The 17,483-nt window shown below is 44.2% G+C and overlaps 1 protein-coding gene across 1 annotated transcript in view; it reads left to right on the top strand.

The window, feature by feature from the left end:
* Window positions 1-17,483, top strand: part of COL9A1 (collagen type IX alpha 1 chain) — a 67,809-nt gene that overhangs the window by 9,220 nt on the left and 41,106 nt on the right. Inside the window, exons 5-12 of the mRNA XM_054397587.1 lie at window positions 20-416; window positions 5,303-5,380; window positions 6,008-6,028; window positions 7,458-7,532; window positions 8,094-8,129; window positions 8,239-8,301; window positions 12,121-12,174; window positions 13,279-13,314. Coding sequence (XP_054253562.1) covers window positions 20-416; window positions 5,303-5,380; window positions 6,008-6,028; window positions 7,458-7,532; window positions 8,094-8,129; window positions 8,239-8,301; window positions 12,121-12,174; window positions 13,279-13,314 — 760 coding nt within the window. The remainder of the gene's footprint in view (window positions 1-19; window positions 417-5,302; window positions 5,381-6,007; window positions 6,029-7,457; window positions 7,533-8,093; window positions 8,130-8,238; window positions 8,302-12,120; window positions 12,175-13,278; window positions 13,315-17,483) is intronic.

Consider the following 17,483-nt stretch of genomic DNA (forward strand, 5'->3'; position numbering starts at 1 on the left):
TGTATGTGCTCCTCCACAGTGCCATTTATTCCAATGGACTGCCTGATGAATATTCCTTCCTGACTACTTTTCGGATGACTGGGGCCACACTTCAGAAGTACTGGACAATCTGGCAGATCCAGGACTCGTCAGGAAAAGAGCAAGTTGGAGTGAACCTAAACGGTCCAATGAAAAGCGTTGAGTTCTCTTACAAAGGAGCGGACGGACGCCACCAAATCGCATCGTTTCTGCACTTGCCGTTCCTGTTTGACTCCCAGTGGCACAAGCTGATGATAATTGTGGAAGCAAGCAGTGTCACACTTTTTATTGACTGCATCAAAATAGAGTCCTTAAGCATCAAACCAAAAGGCAAAATCAGCACTGATGGCTTTGCTCTGCTTGGAAAACTCAGAAACAATCCTCAAATTTCGGTGCCGGTAAGTTCCAAAATCTTTTATTACTGTAAAGAGGGTTTTTTTTACAGGGCCTTTGCACTTGAAGGTGGTGTTTTGTTTATTTGTTTTTTGTGGATGGATCTTCAGCTGTTTCCTGAAAGTAGAAATGGTAGAAGATAACAATTTCTTGGCAGGTAAATGCTAGCTTTGCTTTTTAATTTTCACACATGTATATACAGCGTAAGCTAAGAGACGATGCAGGTTATGTCTCAGTTTCAACAGTGACATTTCTCAGACATCCACACTGGATTCTCCTCTGTCTGGATGGTTCTGTTGGGTGTTCCTCTGCTTATCTTATCTGTGGAGCTTGATCTAGAATGAAGTCTCAGGATTTGAACTGGAAGGAAGTGACAAGATGAGAGGGTAATTGCTTCAAACTGGAAGCAACTTGATTTAGATGAGACATTAGGAAGAAATTCTTGCCCAGGAGGGTGGTGAGACACTAGAACAGGCTGCCCAGAGAGGTTGTGGATGCCTCTTCCCTGGGGATGTTCAAGGCCAGGTTGGATGAGGTCTTGAGCAACCAACTCTAGTTGAGAGGTGTCCCTGACCATTGCAGGGAGGTTAGAGTAGATGATCTCTAAGGTTCCTGCCAACCTAAGCCATTCTATGATTCTGTGATTGACCTAACACCACTATTATCAGGGCAGGAAGAATGTTAGCATGACATTGTAATTTTTAATCTAAGTTTAGATGTGTAAAACTACGGTTTAATTCAGGTACAACTGTGAGTTGGACATTGGACTCACTCAATTTATTTGCATGGCTTGTGCTATGAAGCTAAAAATTACCAACCTGATATGAGGAAGATCATTATTATAAAATCATAGAATTATAGAATTGTCAGGGTTGGAAGGGACCTCAAGGATCATCCAGTTCCAACACCCCTACTGGGGCAGGGACACCTCACATTAGATCAGGTTGCTCAGAGCCACATCCAGCCTGGCCTTGAAAACCTCCAGGGATGAGGCTTCCACCACCTCCTTGGGCAACCTTTTCCAGTGTCTTACCACCCTCATGGTGAAACGATGCTAAGGAAGTTAGACAATCTGATGGACTAAATTGTTGGGATGGCTAATTGGATTGCACAAGTTTCTCTTTTGTCCTGTGCATTCAGTTTCTCTTTAAATCAATAAAGCAATCTGTATTCAGGAACCTCCTAAGCTTGCCCTTTAACTTGCTTTACTATGTTCAGTTGAAATATCTCAACAGTCTTGGGGTTTTAATACATCCCAGGCACAATCTCTAATTTACTCCCAGGCATTGTTGAAGTATATTACTTCCAGTGATATCATTTTTCAGGGATATAAATGATGTGTTTCCCAGTCTTCTTCTTTTTCTCTTTTACAGTGTTCTGTGAGTTCTCTGTTTATCTTGGAGAATAGGTCAGCTTTTTATGGGTGCCCTGTAATGCATGTCATCTTGAAAGAGATTATTTAGTGCTTGTTGTTACTGTGATTGCCTAGGAGAGTAATAGAGCTCCGTTAGAAACAGGAAGCTTGCCTCTGAGCCTCTACAAAGTTTTATTCCATGATTTCTGGAATGTTTTATGGAGGGCAAATTTTTATACAGGTTTACAGCTGGTGTTTATCTTTCAGATAAGAAAAAGGAAATAGCTCTTTTTATCTAAAAGCAATTCAAATAATCCACTATAAACATTAAGCAATCCAAGCAAGGTCATCATTTCAGTACTGAAAAGGAACTTGCTTCCTATATCACTTACTGGTTATAGAGAAATAAGGGCATTCATTTCATACTGCTACAGATTAACTGCTGTGAGGTGATATAAATTGCCTTAGTTTCTGCCATTGCAAAGGCATTATCCTGATTTTCTCATAAACAGACACTGAACACTTTGCTAGAAGTGATCCTTGGTCATTGTTTAATTGGAGCCCCTATTACAAGAAAGATCTGGATGTGCTGGAACATGTCCACAGAAGGGCCACGAGGATGAGCAGCAGGCTGGAACTCCCCTCCTATATGGACAGGCTGAGAGTTGGATTTGTTCAGTTCGGAGAAGAGAAGTATCTGAGCAGACCTTCTTGTGGCCTTTCAGTATCTGAAGGGCGCTACGAGAAAGCTGGGGAGGGACTTTTTAGGGTGTGGAGTAGTGATAAGACTGGGGGGAATGGATCCATGCTAGAGGAGGGGAGATTTAAGTTAGATGTCAGGATGGAGTTCTTCACCATAGGAGGGTGAGACACTGGAACAGGCTGACCACTCTTTCAGGAAAGAAACTTTTCCTAGTATCCAATCTAAACCTCCCCTGGTGCAACTTAGGGCCATTTCCTTTCACTCTACCACCTGATACTAGGCAAAAGAGACCAACCCTCACCTACCTTCGACCTCCTCTCAGGGAGTTGTAGAGAGCAATGAGGTCTCCCCTCAGCCTCCTCTTCTCCAGACTAAACCCCCCCAGCTCCCTCAGCTGCTTCTCACCAGACCTCTTCTCCTGGCCCTTTGCAGCTTTGTTTCCATTCTCTGGACCTACTCCATCCCCTCAATGTCTGCACTCTGTGCAGAATGCTCTCAGATGTGGCTATTTTGATTAAAACAATTTGTCAGCACTGTACATGAATTATGAAGCAAAAGCAGGCACTTGTCTGCCTTTTCCACAATGCCATCCTTACTTTCGAAACTACCTTTCACCTTGCTTCCTTCCAAACATACACTTTCTGCAGTATGGGAACCATTTCCATGGCCTTGCTCATTCAGTCTTGTGAATATTACCTTGAAAGATTGGAGCAGATTATCCTTGGGGTCCCTTCCAATGTGGCATTCTGTGATTCTGCATGATAAGGGAAGTGCTTTAAGGAAAGAAGAGTGGAATCACACAAATTTGGATTACAGACAGATTAAGTTTTCACAGACAACCTTAATTATGGATTTCCCTACTACTCACTGTATGACTTTTCAGTTTTAATATTATTTAATATAATTTTCTATAATATTAAACAGGCAAAGAGAAAAAGTAGAAATTCTGTCACTTGATACCACATCTGTTTTAATCAGAAATAGTTTGTTATTTATATCAGATTTTAAACTGCTTCTGAGACAGTTAGAATCACAGAATTGTCAGGGCTGGAAGGGACCTCAAGGATCATTGAGTTCCAACCCCCCTGCCATGGGCCAGGACACCTCACACTAGATCAAGTTATTCCTTCTGCAAGAGAGCTTCAGAGGTGAATAATGTAGAGGCTCAGGACTCAGAATCTAGTTCTACAGCATGAAACAAATTGTCATACAAGAGTCATTTAATCCCATTTTGATGAATCCAGATATCCTTTATAGTGTTGTATTGGTGCCCTGTAGTGTTAAACCAGAGTATGCATTCAGTTCTTTTATATGTATGTTATGATACTCAGTCATTTATTATTAAGGACTGGGAGAGTTTTTTAAAGTGAGAATTAGATAAAGGAGGTAGAGAATTGACTGACAGATAGTGGTGTCTGATAACAGTTAAAAGAAACGAGGGTACTGCTTCTTTTTGTGCTGGAAACCAGCATGACTGCAAGGTAAAGAGAACAGCAGGGATGTGATAGGGAGGGTTTCAGGAGTGGCAGTGCTGAAATGGTGAAGGTGAAAGGAAAAAATAAATAAAAATAAATAAACAAACGTGGATGTGTGGGTGTCTTGCAGAGAACTTAAAGGACTTCAGACTCAATTTATTAGCTCCAGCAGTCAGTATGCAACTAGGGCAACGTAAGGATGGTGGTGGGAGAGGGAAGCATCTCAGAAGGGCAGTCTGCCTTTTGCATCAGTTATGGGTTGGGATTGAAGAGAGCAATAAGATGTCCCAGAGGGAGCACAGAAGGCAGCCAGAAAGCAGTGAGATATTATGTTGTGGGAGGAATGATGGGGAGGTACTTTAGCTCAACAGAAGAAGAAAGACTCAAAGAAGCAATGAAATAAGAAATTAATGCCTCCAGACATCTTTTTCTATTTTCAGCTTCTCAGGGAAAACAACAATAACAAAAAAAGTCTTTTCCATGCTAGGGCTCTAACTTGTAACAAGAAAAAAAACCCCAACAAGCCAAACTGCCTTTCCCACCTACTCCTAAGCCATTCTTAATGAGAATAAAGGAGTAGGAGCCTCTTGAAATTTATCATCAGACTGAGAAATCCCCAAATAAACCAATCATTAGTGGTTCATAAGGCTACTACTGCGTGTGATGGGCAGGGGAAACATCCCAAAACTTTAAAACTTAGATGCAATAACTATGCACAATTGACTATGCTTCTGGAACTTCAAATTCAATGTGATGGATTACATATCAACTGATACACCTCTGAAGCTCTACATTTGAGCTCTTTAGTAACATTCAGCAGGGTGTATTTTGTAATCTATACATCACATAGAGTGAGTCTTGGCTGCAGCTTCTGAGAAGAGGTTTGCTTTAATCCTGTGTCGTTTTCCAGTGCCAAATACAAATGTTCAAAGCACACCTGAAATGTCACAGATGTCTGGCACCCACCAGCAGCAGGCTCTTGCCACTGTTTTGTGACCCTCCAACGCTTCGACCACGTTTCTGGTCTCAGACCTACTGTTCCTTAACATCTTCTGGTGTGCCTCATGGAACCACCACACAGAGTGAGGAAAAATGCTTGTGCTTATAAAGAACACTCAAAAAAATGGCACATGATGAACCCCCCTTCTCTCTAATCTCTCGGTGGCTTTATGTCCTCTCTTTTAAACATCTCCACACTCAGGAAGGAGCAGGGGAGTGCTGGGCAGAGCTCTGTCCTTCGCTGAGATCTCCCTGACACCTGTAGCTGTTACCACGAAATACCTTGGAAACGCTGCAGTCAGCTAAAGAGTGTGACACCCCCCCAACCCGAATTAACGTCATCTTCCTCTCTTTTACCAGTTCGAAATCCAGTGGATGGTGATTCACTGCGACCCTCTCAGACCCCAGCGCGAAGGCTGCGGCGAGCTGCCGACCCGGGTAAGCTCTCTGCCCCTCGCCTGCTCTGCCCTGCCCTGCCCCTGCCCGTCCCCTGCCGGCAGCAGCCCACAGAACCCTCACTTTCCCCCACGCCTCCCAATTTCTGGCCCGAGATGCCTGTTTTTATCATACCTGCCTCGAATTTGGTGCCTTTAGAAACCCAACCCCCCAGAGCAGCCTCATTTTAACCCTTCCGTGACTGACTTTCTCCTCGCTGCTTGGGTGGGAGACTCCCCGAAGCTGAGCCTTGCGGGCGGGGGGGATTTGCGTTGTTGCCGTCTCAGCGGGCAGCCTGACGATGGGAAAACCCTTGGCAGGGGGAGGCTGAGGGTCGGTGCCCAAAGCCATAGCAGCAGGGCAAAGGGTTAATGCGCTGCTGGCACTCAGTCCTCTCCTCCCCAGCCTTCAGCTTTCCTCCAATCCCGGAGACCCTCCCCAAAGCGCCGGCGAGCAGCCGTGAGGGGCTGCAGCGGGGCTCACGCTTCGGCCGCCCCGGCAGCCGCAGCCGGTTCCTTCCATCTCCATGGCCCGAGCTGTGCGGGGCCTCCTGCCCCTCGGGCTTTTCCTGCAGGTTGTTTTTCTCTGCCTGGCTCAAGTAAGTTTATTCTTTGTTTTCCTCCCTTGCAGATAAGCCAGACAGAGATCGAGGTAAGTGAGAGAGAAGGAATGGGGCTCAGTGCCCAAGCGCGTGCGAAGAGAGGCTGAACGCTGCTCTCTGTCGTGTTCTGGCACCGACCTGCTGGACGGTTTTCCACCCTTTTCTCTCTCGTAATAGCTGTAGCTGAACCTGATGCGATGTTGGCAAAGGCCACTAAGATGATGAGGGGATTGGAACATCTACCTCGTAAGGAAAGGCTAGGAGAGCTGGGGCTGTTTAGCTTGGAGAGAAGGAGGCTGAGGGGGGATCTTATCGATGCTTATCAATACCTAAAGGGTGAGTGTCAGGAGGATGGAGCCAGATTCTTTTCAGTGGTGTCCAGAGACAGGACAAGGGGCAATGGACACAAACTGGAATGCAGGAGGTTCCATGTGAACAGGAGTTAAAATTCTTGACTTTGAGAGTGGCAGAGCACTGGAGCAGTCTGCCCAGAGAGGCTGTGGAGTCTCCTCTACAGAGTTTCCAAACTCACCTGGGCATATTCCTGTGAGCCTTACTCTAGGTGATCCTGCTCTAGCAGGAGGGTCGGACTCAATGATCTTCAGAGGTCCCTCCCAAGCCCTACCACACTTCTGTGAGCTGACTGCAGGGCTGTGGGTGACACTGGGAATCACCACCTACAACTGCCCCGGGTGAATTGTGACTGGGAAGACTGGTACATGGTTCCTGGAAAGACATCCAGAGCAGCAGCCCTGTGGGGAGCGAGGGGCCAGGCACAGGGCCCCAGCAGAGCCTGGGTCAGCCTCCTGTTCACAGAGCACCGTTGTGGGGCCATGGCCTGAGCTCAGAGGAGAACAGAGCCCTCCATTATAGGGAGGGAGACCTGTGAAAGCCTTTCTGCTGCCCCTTGGGAGCCTGGTGCTTTGAAAAGGCTGCTAATGTAATTCTGAGGAACGAGGGGAAACCAGGGAGCATGGCAGTGAAGTTAGGAAAGGGTTGTTTTATGTTTCCTTTGCTAGCACAAACTCTGGGGAAGACTGTCCCCTTTGTGCTCACTGAATGAGTAGAGTAGCTTAGTGAATTTCAGTGTCTGATTCACAAAGATCACTCTTTTTACTTCTGCCACCCTGGCATTGCTATGTGGCACTCAGATTCTGCTGGGTTGGGGGAGTCAAGAGCCTTGTGCCTTGCCCTAGCTCTGCCAGCATCTTGGGGTGCAGGAGAGTGGCTGTGCCCAGGGAGAGGAGGGGAGTTTGACAACCCATCCCTGTTCTCCCCACAAAGGGAGTGTTGCTGGTGAGCACAGCCACTTGCTGTGGGTGGGATACAGGGTTTGTGGGTCCTGACATGTGTGGAGTGAGCACACAGCTAACCCACACTAGCCACCTCCATTGTGCCACCCCCAACCACCAGACTGAGGCTTGCAGGTTTGCCAGACTCTAACTGCTCTTTTTCCCCCCCCTCCCCTTTCCTTGTCAGAGAGGTCTCCCTGGTCCACCAGGCCCCCCAGGTCCACCAGGGCCACCAGGAGTTCCCGGTATTGATGGCATTGATGTAAGTGTTTCCCACACCCTGCCTAGGAAACAGGAAATGCCTCAAGGTGTATCTGCATTATTCTCCCCTGTGTTTGGTTGTGGGGAGTTTGAATTCAGCTGCAGATCCACCTCAGAATTGATGGGTCTCATATTCTGTAGTGGGCTGGGGGTGTGTGGAAGAAGGTAGCCTTTCAGATTCTCTCTGCTAAGGAAAAGAAAGGATTATTTATTTTTATGTAATCAGAGTCATATGCTGTGGTCATTTGCCTTAAATGGGGGTGTGTGAGGGGGGTTTATAATTCCAATCTCCAAAGGGATTACACAGTGTCATGCATATTAAAGCATGATAAGGATTTGTGGTGTTATTCCTGATAGGATCTTCCCCTGCCCAGTTCCTGTCAGAAGTGTCTGTGATTATTTCTCTTAGCCTATGACAGCAATCATGTACACATTTAACACTGATTTCCTACAGCATGAATCAGTTTGAGATTATTCCTGAAAAGCCTATAAATCAGTGTTTTCCATGAGGGACTATAAAAGCTTGGTGTGGCTCTGAATGATTCTTTTCTTATCTTCTTAGGGGGAGAGAGGTCCAAGTGGCCCCCCTGGTCCACCAGTAAGTGATTTCAGCTACTTTGCCTTTGCTCCTGTGAGAGAAGAGGTTTTGACCTTTGTTTCTGATCCCCTCTTTGAAACATGCTTCACTGTCTGTTTAAATCCCTAAGGGTCCTGATGGGGATGCAGGCAAACCAGGATCCCCTGGCCTGCCTGGAGAGCCAGGAGCTGATGTGAGTACACTTGGTTTTCTGGAATTTCCTCTTGGTTGGTTGGTTGATTGTATTTATTTGTTTATTTTTCTTTTCCCCCTAAGAAAAATACTTGGGTTTAGACTATTTCTGTAGCAGCATGACCTTGCTTTGAGGTTTCTGGCTTCCTCTCAGCTGCCAGTGAGTGCCTGTGGTGTGCATTGGACTCCAAGCTGAAAGATGCTCTTGGAGGAGCATAGCCACGCTGAGGGCAGCCAGAACAGCAGCTGAGGAACAGCACAAGGGTGGTGGGGTGCTGCCAGCCTTCTCTGGAGGGGATATTGGACCACCATGTTGCAGGGAGGAGGCTGTGCTGTGTCCTCTGGAAGCAGCTTTAGCTCATCCCCCTGCTGCCTGTGGGGTGGAAGAGATGGGCAAGACTGGCAAGAGAAACATCCAAGCACAGGCCTGCTGTGGACAGTGAACAGTACTTATCTTTTCACTAAAATGAAACTTAAGGATGAATTTTAACACAGTTTCTGAGGAAACAAACAAACAACCAAACCCCCAAAACCAAATTGTGATTTCCATAGAGCTTTTATTAAGAAACACAAACCCCTTCCAGCCACTGCAGAGCCCCTGCCTGCTAATGTATCTTCCTTTCTCTGTGGAAAACACACAGGAAAATAGCATTTTAACAGGATCTAGTATTGATCTCCTGAAAAAAATTAGTGGCAAAACTCCCATCTTCACATCATTTTGGGGAACTCTTCCTGTTTCTCTTGAGAGCAGTGTTTGAAAGCATTTTTTTCTGCTATGAAGCAAGATTTTTACATTAGGACTTGGATTGTCTGCCAGGAGGAAGGCAGGCTGGTGCTTAATTAATGTAAGTGGGGGTAGAATGCTTTTGTTATTGAGAACAGCAACAATAAAGATCGTGTGCAACAAATCTTAGCTAACAGTGCAAATTATGTAAATGAAAAAGCCTGATGTTTATTGAAGACTGTGATAGCTCTGGGCCCCTCAGTTCAGGAAGGACCTCAGGGAACTGCTTGAAAGGGTCCTGCCCAGTGCCACAGAAATGGTGAAGGCAGTGGAACATCTTCCTTATGAGGAGAGCCTGAGGGAGCTGAGGCTCTTTAGCTTGAAGCAGAGGAGCCTGAGAGGTGACCTCATTGCTGTTGATAAAGCTGTGCAGGGTGAGTGCCCAGAGGCTGGAGCCAGGCTCTGCTGGGTGATGCCCAATGACACCACAAGGAAGCTGAGGCATAGGAAGTTCCATGGAAGCAGAAGGAAATTTTTTTCCCTGTGAGGGTGACAGAACACTGGAACAGACTGCCCAAGGGGGTTGGGGAGCCTTCCTCTCCAGAGATATTCAAGACCTGCCTGGATGTGTTCCTGTGTGACCTGCCCTAGCTGACCCTGCTATGGCAGGGGGGTTGTACTGGATGAGCTTTGGAGGTCCCTTCCAACCCCTAACAGTCTGTGATACTGTCAGAGATTAATTTTGAATTTGCTTTTGAAAAGTGATTTAATGGATAGGGAGCTGAAAAGTCTTTAAATCAATTCCAATGGAATGAATTTAAATGAAATTAATTGAAAACAAATCCAATTAAATCAATTCAAATTAGAATAATTCAAATTAATATAAATAAAGATTAATTTAAATTAAAAATTTGATTAATTTAATTTACATATTTAATTAATTTAAACTAAAAGTTTAATGAATTTACATTTTGAAACATTAAAATTAAAATTTAATTAATTTAAATTAACATTAATTTGAACTTCAAATTTCACCTCTATAAGAGGAAATGGGTTTGCCATCTCCATCCCACTTCATTTTTTCCCCCTGAAAACAATCCGGGACCATGCCCCATTCATACATGTGTAAAATCCAGGCCTTTAGAAATAATTTCCTCGTAGAATATTGACTTAAGTCACAGTTTTGTTTTCCTTGCCCAGAATTCATGTACCACAATCAGGTGAAACAACATTTTAGACTCAGCTCAGCTTTGGATATTTGTTTGCCCTTGGAAATGGCCTCATTTTGTTGGAGGGAATAAACCTGAGTGTTCTGAAGTGGTGCACTTTTTCAATTTCCACTTGAAGACCAAAACATGGCACCTTGCTGCACTCCCTCTGTGTGCTCACCTCTTAATTGGGGTTTTAGATTTAGAATACCTTCTCCCTCATTTAATTGCTGAGGCACTTCTGACTTCTTCCATCTCCTTTTTATTTTTTCCCCTTCTCTCTCACAAACTATTTCAGTGTCAGGTTTAATAGACTTGATTAAGGATACTGTACAGTAATTGCCTGTAATGATCTTGTGAGCTTTCGAAAGCAGATTGCCAGAGGAAATACCCCTTTGGGTGCACATTGAAGTACTTCAAGTGTAGGAAAAAAATAAAAAGAAAAGAAAAGTTTGGGACAAATCTTAAAGCAAGGCTTTTCTTTAGGCCATCTGGAAATTTCTAAGCAATATAAGCTGGTTAAAAATTTGGAAGTGAAAGAAAAGCTTCAGATGAATTCATAATTATTGATTGCTTTTTAATTTAACCAGATAAACAAGTGTGGTTCAACAACTAACCTCAAATCCAGCCTGTTGCTGGTTGGGTTGGGTTTTGTCTTGCTTAATGAATGGCTTACTTGGTATGGAAAACACTGAGAGTTAATCAAGCTCCCATGGAAAGAAATAAGATAATGTGAGGTCACAGATTCACAGATTGCATTGGGTTGGAAGAGACCCTCAAAGGTCATCTTTTCCAATCTCACTGCAGTCAGCAGGGACACCTCCAACTAGATCAGACTTCCCAGGGCCACATCAGGTCTGACTTACTTTGAATGTCTCCAGGGGTGAGGCCTCAACCACATCCCTGAGCAACTTGTTCCAGTATTTTACCAGTAAAGGAGGAAGAAAGAGGATGAAGGAGGAAGAAAGAGGATGAAAGAGGAAGAAAGAAGGAAGAAAGAGGAAGAGAGAAAGAAGAAAGAAAAAAAAAGAAGTAAAAAGGTGGAATAAAGAGAAGAAAAGAAGGAAGAAAGAGGAAGAGAGAAAGAAGAAAGAGAAAAAAGAGAAAGAAGTAAAAAGGAGGAATAAAGAGAAGAAAAGGAGGAATAAAGAGAAGAAAAGAAGGAATAAAGATGGGTGAAAAAAGGGGAAAATGAGAAAAAGGGAGAAAAAAAGAAGTAAAAGAGCAAAAAAGAGGAATAAGGAAAAAGGGAAAAGAGGAAAAAGAATAAAGAGGGGAAAAGTGAAAATTAGGAATAATGTAAAAAAAAAGAAGAGAAAAAAGAAGGAAAAGAGCAGAAAGGAGGAATAAAGAGGAGTAAAGGTAAAAGGAGAAAAAGAGGATAAAATAGAAATAAAGAAGAGAAATGGAAAAAGGAGGAAAAAATGAGGAATAAAGAAAAGGAAAAAGGAGGAATAAGAGTCAAAAAGAGTAAAGAGGAATAAAGAAAAGGAGAAATGAAGGGGAAAAGGAATAAAGGAAAAAAGGAAGGTGAAGAGGAATAAAAGAAGGGGGAAAAAGGAAGAAAAAGGAGTAAAGAAGGTAAAAATGTGGAGGAAAGAGCAATAAAGAAGGGGGAAAGGTGAATAAAAGAGGAACAAAGAAGAAAAAAGAAGGAAAAGGAACTAGTGTGTTTAGTTTAATTGTGGTTTAGCAGTAAGTTTTACAAGGCACTGATGTTTGTCACCATGGGCAGTTCCAGCTGTACATGCAAACAGACATCTGATTTGTGAGTTTCCTGCAGTTGCTCATCTCCTTTCATGGCTGCTTTATGTTTCAGAATATCTTTAGTTGTGATTAAGAAAACTACACAACCTCTGCATTAACATCGTCTATGTTATTTCCAAAGGGATTTACAGGACCTGATGGCTCACGTGGAGCCCCAGGACCCAAAGGACAGAAGGTAAGAACAAAATTCTGCATGAAATGATGGGATTTTATTCTGTTTTATTCTGTTCTGTTCTATTCTATTCTGTTAGTAGAATTTTTGTATGGTTTTATGCATCTAATGAGATGCTTCCTTACAATATTAAAGCATCTCATGAATACACACCCAGTGAGCCCTTTTCACGTAGTACAGAGCAAATTCCACTCCCCCAGCCAGCAGTGAGGGAGGGTGTCATTACATTGGTGACATTAAAGTTGAGCACCTTCAGAAATGGTGAGGCTCTTTCCGTCTTCTTCTACTCTGATTAACACAGAGGTGTCAGAGCTAGTCCAGAGGAGGGCCACAAAAATGATCCAGGGGCTGGAACACTTCTTCTATGAGGACAGACTGAGGGAGCTGGGGTTGTTCAGCCTGGAGAAATGAAGACTCTGGGGGGACCTTAGAGCTGCCTTCCAATACCTGAAGGGATCCTACAGGAAGGCTGCAGAGGGACTTTTCATAAGGGTGTCTAGAGACAAGACAAGGGGGAATGGATTGAAGCTGGATTGAAGCTGAGGCAGAGCAGGGTTGGACTGGACCTTAGGAAGAAGTTCTTACAGTACAAAGTTGGCGAGACTCTGGAATATTTATGACACCCAGGAAAGCTGTGGCTGCCTCTTCCCTGGGGTGTTGAAGGCCAGGTTGGATGAGACCTTGAGCAGCCAAGTTTCCCATGGTGGAGAGGTTGGAGTAGATGATCTCCGAGGACCCTTCCAACCCAAGCCATTTTATGATAATTATGTCATAGTAATTATGACAGTGAAAACTAGGACAGTGAATCCTGACTTCATCAGCAATCAAACCAATAAAATACACATCAGAAGGCAGAGTAGCATTCTGCCTTCTACATGTTTGCTTTTTTTTTTCTTTTTTGAGGAAAAAATGTCTAAGGCTGTGTCTCTCCAGTGTCAAGAGAGTGTTCCCTGTCCATCAAGTCCCCCTGAAGCCAGCGTGGCGTTACTGAAACAAATAATACTTGCAGAATATGTCCACTAACTGATAGAACATCTTCATCTATTTTGCTTCCAAAGGTTTCTTCTAACACCTCTTGAAACACCACTCTGTTTTTGTCTCTTCCAGGGTGAGCCAGGACTGCCAGGTGCTCGTGGGCTTCCGGTAAGCCATGCATTTAGTACATGAGGAGGCTTTTTAGACCTTAAGCATTAATATGAAGGATTCTTACCAGCAAATGTCATGAAGAAAATGGCCAACAGTGGTCATCTCACCTTTACTGAGATTTAATTTAGAGTAATGAAACCTGATTAAAACAAACACAAAACAATAACAACACATTGTCCACATTGCTGGAACAGCAATGTGACCTTAGGGCCAAGAAGGCCAATGGTCTCCTGGGGTGCATTAGGAGGAGTGTGTCCAGTAGATCCAAAAAGGCTCTGTTCTCCCTCTACTTTGCCCTGGTTAGACCTCACCTGGAACATTGCATCCAGTTCTGGGCTCCCCAGTGCAAGAGAGACAGGGATCTGCTGGAGAGAGTCCAATGGAGGGCTACCAGGATGATGAAGGGACTGGAGCATGTGCTCCATGAGGAGAGGCTGAGAGCCCTGGGGCTGGTTAGTCTGGAGAAGACTGAGAGGGGATTTAATAAATGTTTCAAAATATCTGAGTGCTGGGGGTCAGGAGGGAGGGGACAGGCTCTGCTCAGGTGCATCCTGTGACAGGACAAGGGGGAACGGATAGAAACTACAGCACAGGAGGTTCCCCCTCAACATGACAAAGAACTTCATTATTGTGAAGGTCACAGAGCACTGGAGCAGGCTGCCCAGAGAGGTTGTGGAGTCTCTTCTCTGGAGACTTTCAAGCCCTGTCTGGATTCATTTCTGTGTGACCTGTGCTGGATTCTATGGTCCTGCTCTGGCAGCAGGGTTGGAATTGATGATCTCCAGAGGTCTCTTCCAACCCCTGACATCCTGTGAGCCTGTGAACAAGAACAACAACAACAAAAAAGGGTAGAAGTGATAGTGCTGGAGTGTGATGGTTCTAAATCTCAGCTTCAGAGACCTTTTGACAAGCTCTTACTATGATCATGAAGTTATGGGGCTGCTTAACCTTTGCAGGTCTTGGTGTGATCTATGACACCTCATTTATTACACAGTGAGCACACTTAGGAGTCTGCATGCAAGTTGCATGACTAATTGTCTGTTTAGCTGTAATTATGCACTGCTTTGAATTCAATTAGTGGCCTTTCAAGTGGAGTAGTCTCTGGATGGTTATCCAAAGACTTCATTTCTCCCCCAAAAAAACACCAACAAAACCTCTTGCTGAAGTTGTTAAAGTGCTCAATGCAAACATCAAGTCAAGAAGCTTTGGCTACAGCATTAATTAGTTTGAAAGGATTATCTTTGCTTTTTCAAGCTCAATAAATTCTAATAGAATTTCTAATTGTTCTTCAGTGAATTCTAAATTCTTCTACTTCAGTAAATTCTAATGGAATTTATTGGCCAAGTTAGGACTTCAGGGTAATGGAAAGAAAGTTTTATATACTGAATGTATTTTCCTGCTTCTGTCACTCTTTCTTCCCTAGAATGTATCCTGGCAATCTTTAGTTAACTCCTTTGGCTCTCCTTTTCCTCTCTCTTTCCTCTCCTTTTCCTTTCCCTTTCCTCTCCCTTTCCTCTCCTTTTCCTCTCCTTTTCCCTGCTTCATCTTTTAGTTTAAATTTATTCTCTTTGTCTCATCTCTTTTGTGGACAGTGTCTCCAACAACAGATGCAAAGTTAATAGAAAGTTTCTAATTAATTCAAGTCATTTACCACCAAAATTTGCTGATGTCTCTGACCTGGCCCTGGTAAATGCACCTGGGTCTGCTACATTCAGTGCTCTGAAGTCCATGCTGTGTGTTAAGCTCCCTCTAACTTCTCTGTTAGCTGCCATGCTGCAGGTGTTTCATAGAGCTGACAGAGAGCTGGTAGAGTTTTATGTATTTAATGCCAGAGGAATTGAAAATATTTAAAGGCCTACTAAAGCCCAGCTGCTGCAGCAGGTTGCCCAGGGAGGTGGCTGAGGTCCCATCCCTGGAGATATTCAAGGTCAGGCTGGACAAGGCTCTGGGTGACCTGATCTAGTGGAGGATGTCTCTGCTGACTGTCTCTGCAGGGGTGTTGGACTGGATGACCTTTGGAGGTCCCTTCCAACTCAGACCATTCTATGATTCTGTGGTTCTATGAAATACTGGCATGTGACTGTGGTGGATAGCATTAGGTCTGTACTGATGGTGTGGAGGTGCTTACTAGACCTGTAGGGTCTGGTCTCTGAATGAGGTGATTCCATGCTGTGGACTCTGTGTGCTCTGTGGGTCAGGTAAGCATCTCCAAAGCAGGCAGCAGACATCTAAGGATGTCAGGTAGCAGTTCTAGGCTGCAGTAGAGAAGTTTCCCCTCTCAGGATACAGCTAGAGGTAGAAGTGTAGGCAGCTGCTTGAGTTCATTAACTGCTCTGCCTAGGTTCTTCCTGGCTGATTGCCCTGGAGCTCTCATCTCCACAACTTGCTCTCTTTACAGGGAGATAGGGCCAGAAAGGTGAAGTAGCTGGGTGAGAGGGAGGCATGGATTGCCCATGATTCTTGGAGCCCTAATTGGGAGAGTGAGGAGCTGCAGTGGAGCGGGCAGAGGGGAGGACTGCCTTCTCCTAGGACTGTGTGTGGGCTGGACAGTGACAAGGGGCAATGGCTTTAAGCTGGAGAAGAGTAGATTTAGATTGGATGTTAGGAACAAGTTCTTTACTATGAGGGTAGTGCAACACTGGAGCAGGTTGCCCAGGGGGGTGGTTGAGGTCCCATCCCTGGAGATAGTTAAGGTGAGGCTCGACATGTCTCTGGACATCCTGATCTAGTTGAGGATGTCCCTGCTGACTGTGGGAAGGCTGGACTGGATGACCTTTGGAGGTCCCTTCTGGGCCAGACCATTCTATGATGATTCTAGGATGACACAGTTGCTATAGCTTCTTCTTTTGATATTATTGACATTTTCCTGCCACTATTAGGGGCATGTTAGCAAGGGTCACTCTAATGAGAACCTGCAAGTAAGTGGTTTCCTTCTTTCAGAGGCACGTGATGGAATATCAGATGTGGGATGCAGTTTGATTTATCTAGTTATGGACACATATAGAGAGACATGGATAATGTATATAGGTGTGGATGATAATAATGGATTGCAGCAAGGGAATGTTAGCTAATATCAAAGCAATTTTGTAGGTAAGGCAAGGGGAGGAAGGTTACTTTCTGCTGTGTCTCAGATGGTTCAAATGGAATGACTGGCAAATGCTTGAAATATTCCCTGTGATGTACCAAGTTTCCTGAAGACAGCCTTGTCCTGTTGTGACGTTCTGTGGCTTTCAAACTCCACTCAGTCCAGCTGCTTTATTACATCAAATCTCCTGGAGACTTCAGTAGGTCTGTGAATTTAGATACACATCAGTGACACTGTTCACCAGAAAATTGCCCATTTGCTTTAGTAATACATGACTGAGGCATCTGTTTTCTTAGGGGGGAAATGGCTTATCCACAGAGCCAGAAACTTATTTGTACCTTGGACACTTCTCATTACAATGATTCAGAGGAATACTAATGAAAAAAAAAAACCAACCAAACAAAGCATCAACAGGAGCAGTTTGGTTCTTTCTGATTGAATAATCAGTTCTTTAATGGATTTAGACCTCAGGGAAGCACTGACACAAAAAAAAATTAATAACTTAAATCTCTTTTATTAACAATTTAAATGCACTATTAGATGGAAATGCTCATAGCAGAGATGTGTTCATCGTGGTGCTTGATAATTAGCTAAACCTCAAAGGCTTTAATGTCTTCATTCCCTTGTATTTGCAAATAAGTATCATTGAATACATTGCCTTGCAGTAGCATTTAGTAATTGGATTTTTCTCCAGATATTGATTCCCCCAATAATAAATTTGATATCTGGCATTAGATAAACAAATTTTCCAACTGATGTTGCTGAATCACCCTTCAGGTGTTTGTAAATAAGTGCTGGAATATGTCCAGAGAAGGGCCACAAGGATGATCAGAGGGCTGGAGAACCTCTCCTGTGAGGACAGACTAAGAGAGTTGGGGTTGTTCAGTTTGGAAAGGAGCAAGCTCTGAGGAGACCTTATTGTGGCCTTCCAGTATCTGAAGGGAGCCTGCAAGAAAGCTGTTGGGGGACTTTTTAGAGTGTCAGGTAGTGATAGGCCTGGGGGGAATGGAGCAAAACTAGAAATGGGTAGATTCAGATTGGGTGTTAGAAAGAAGTTCTTCCCCATGGGGGTGGTGAGACA

Source organism: Indicator indicator, chromosome 2 (genome assembly GCF_027791375.1).
Source record: "Indicator indicator isolate 239-I01 chromosome 2, UM_Iind_1.1, whole genome shotgun sequence".
Classification (NCBI taxonomy): Eukaryota; Metazoa; Chordata; class Aves; order Piciformes; family Indicatoridae; genus Indicator; species Indicator indicator.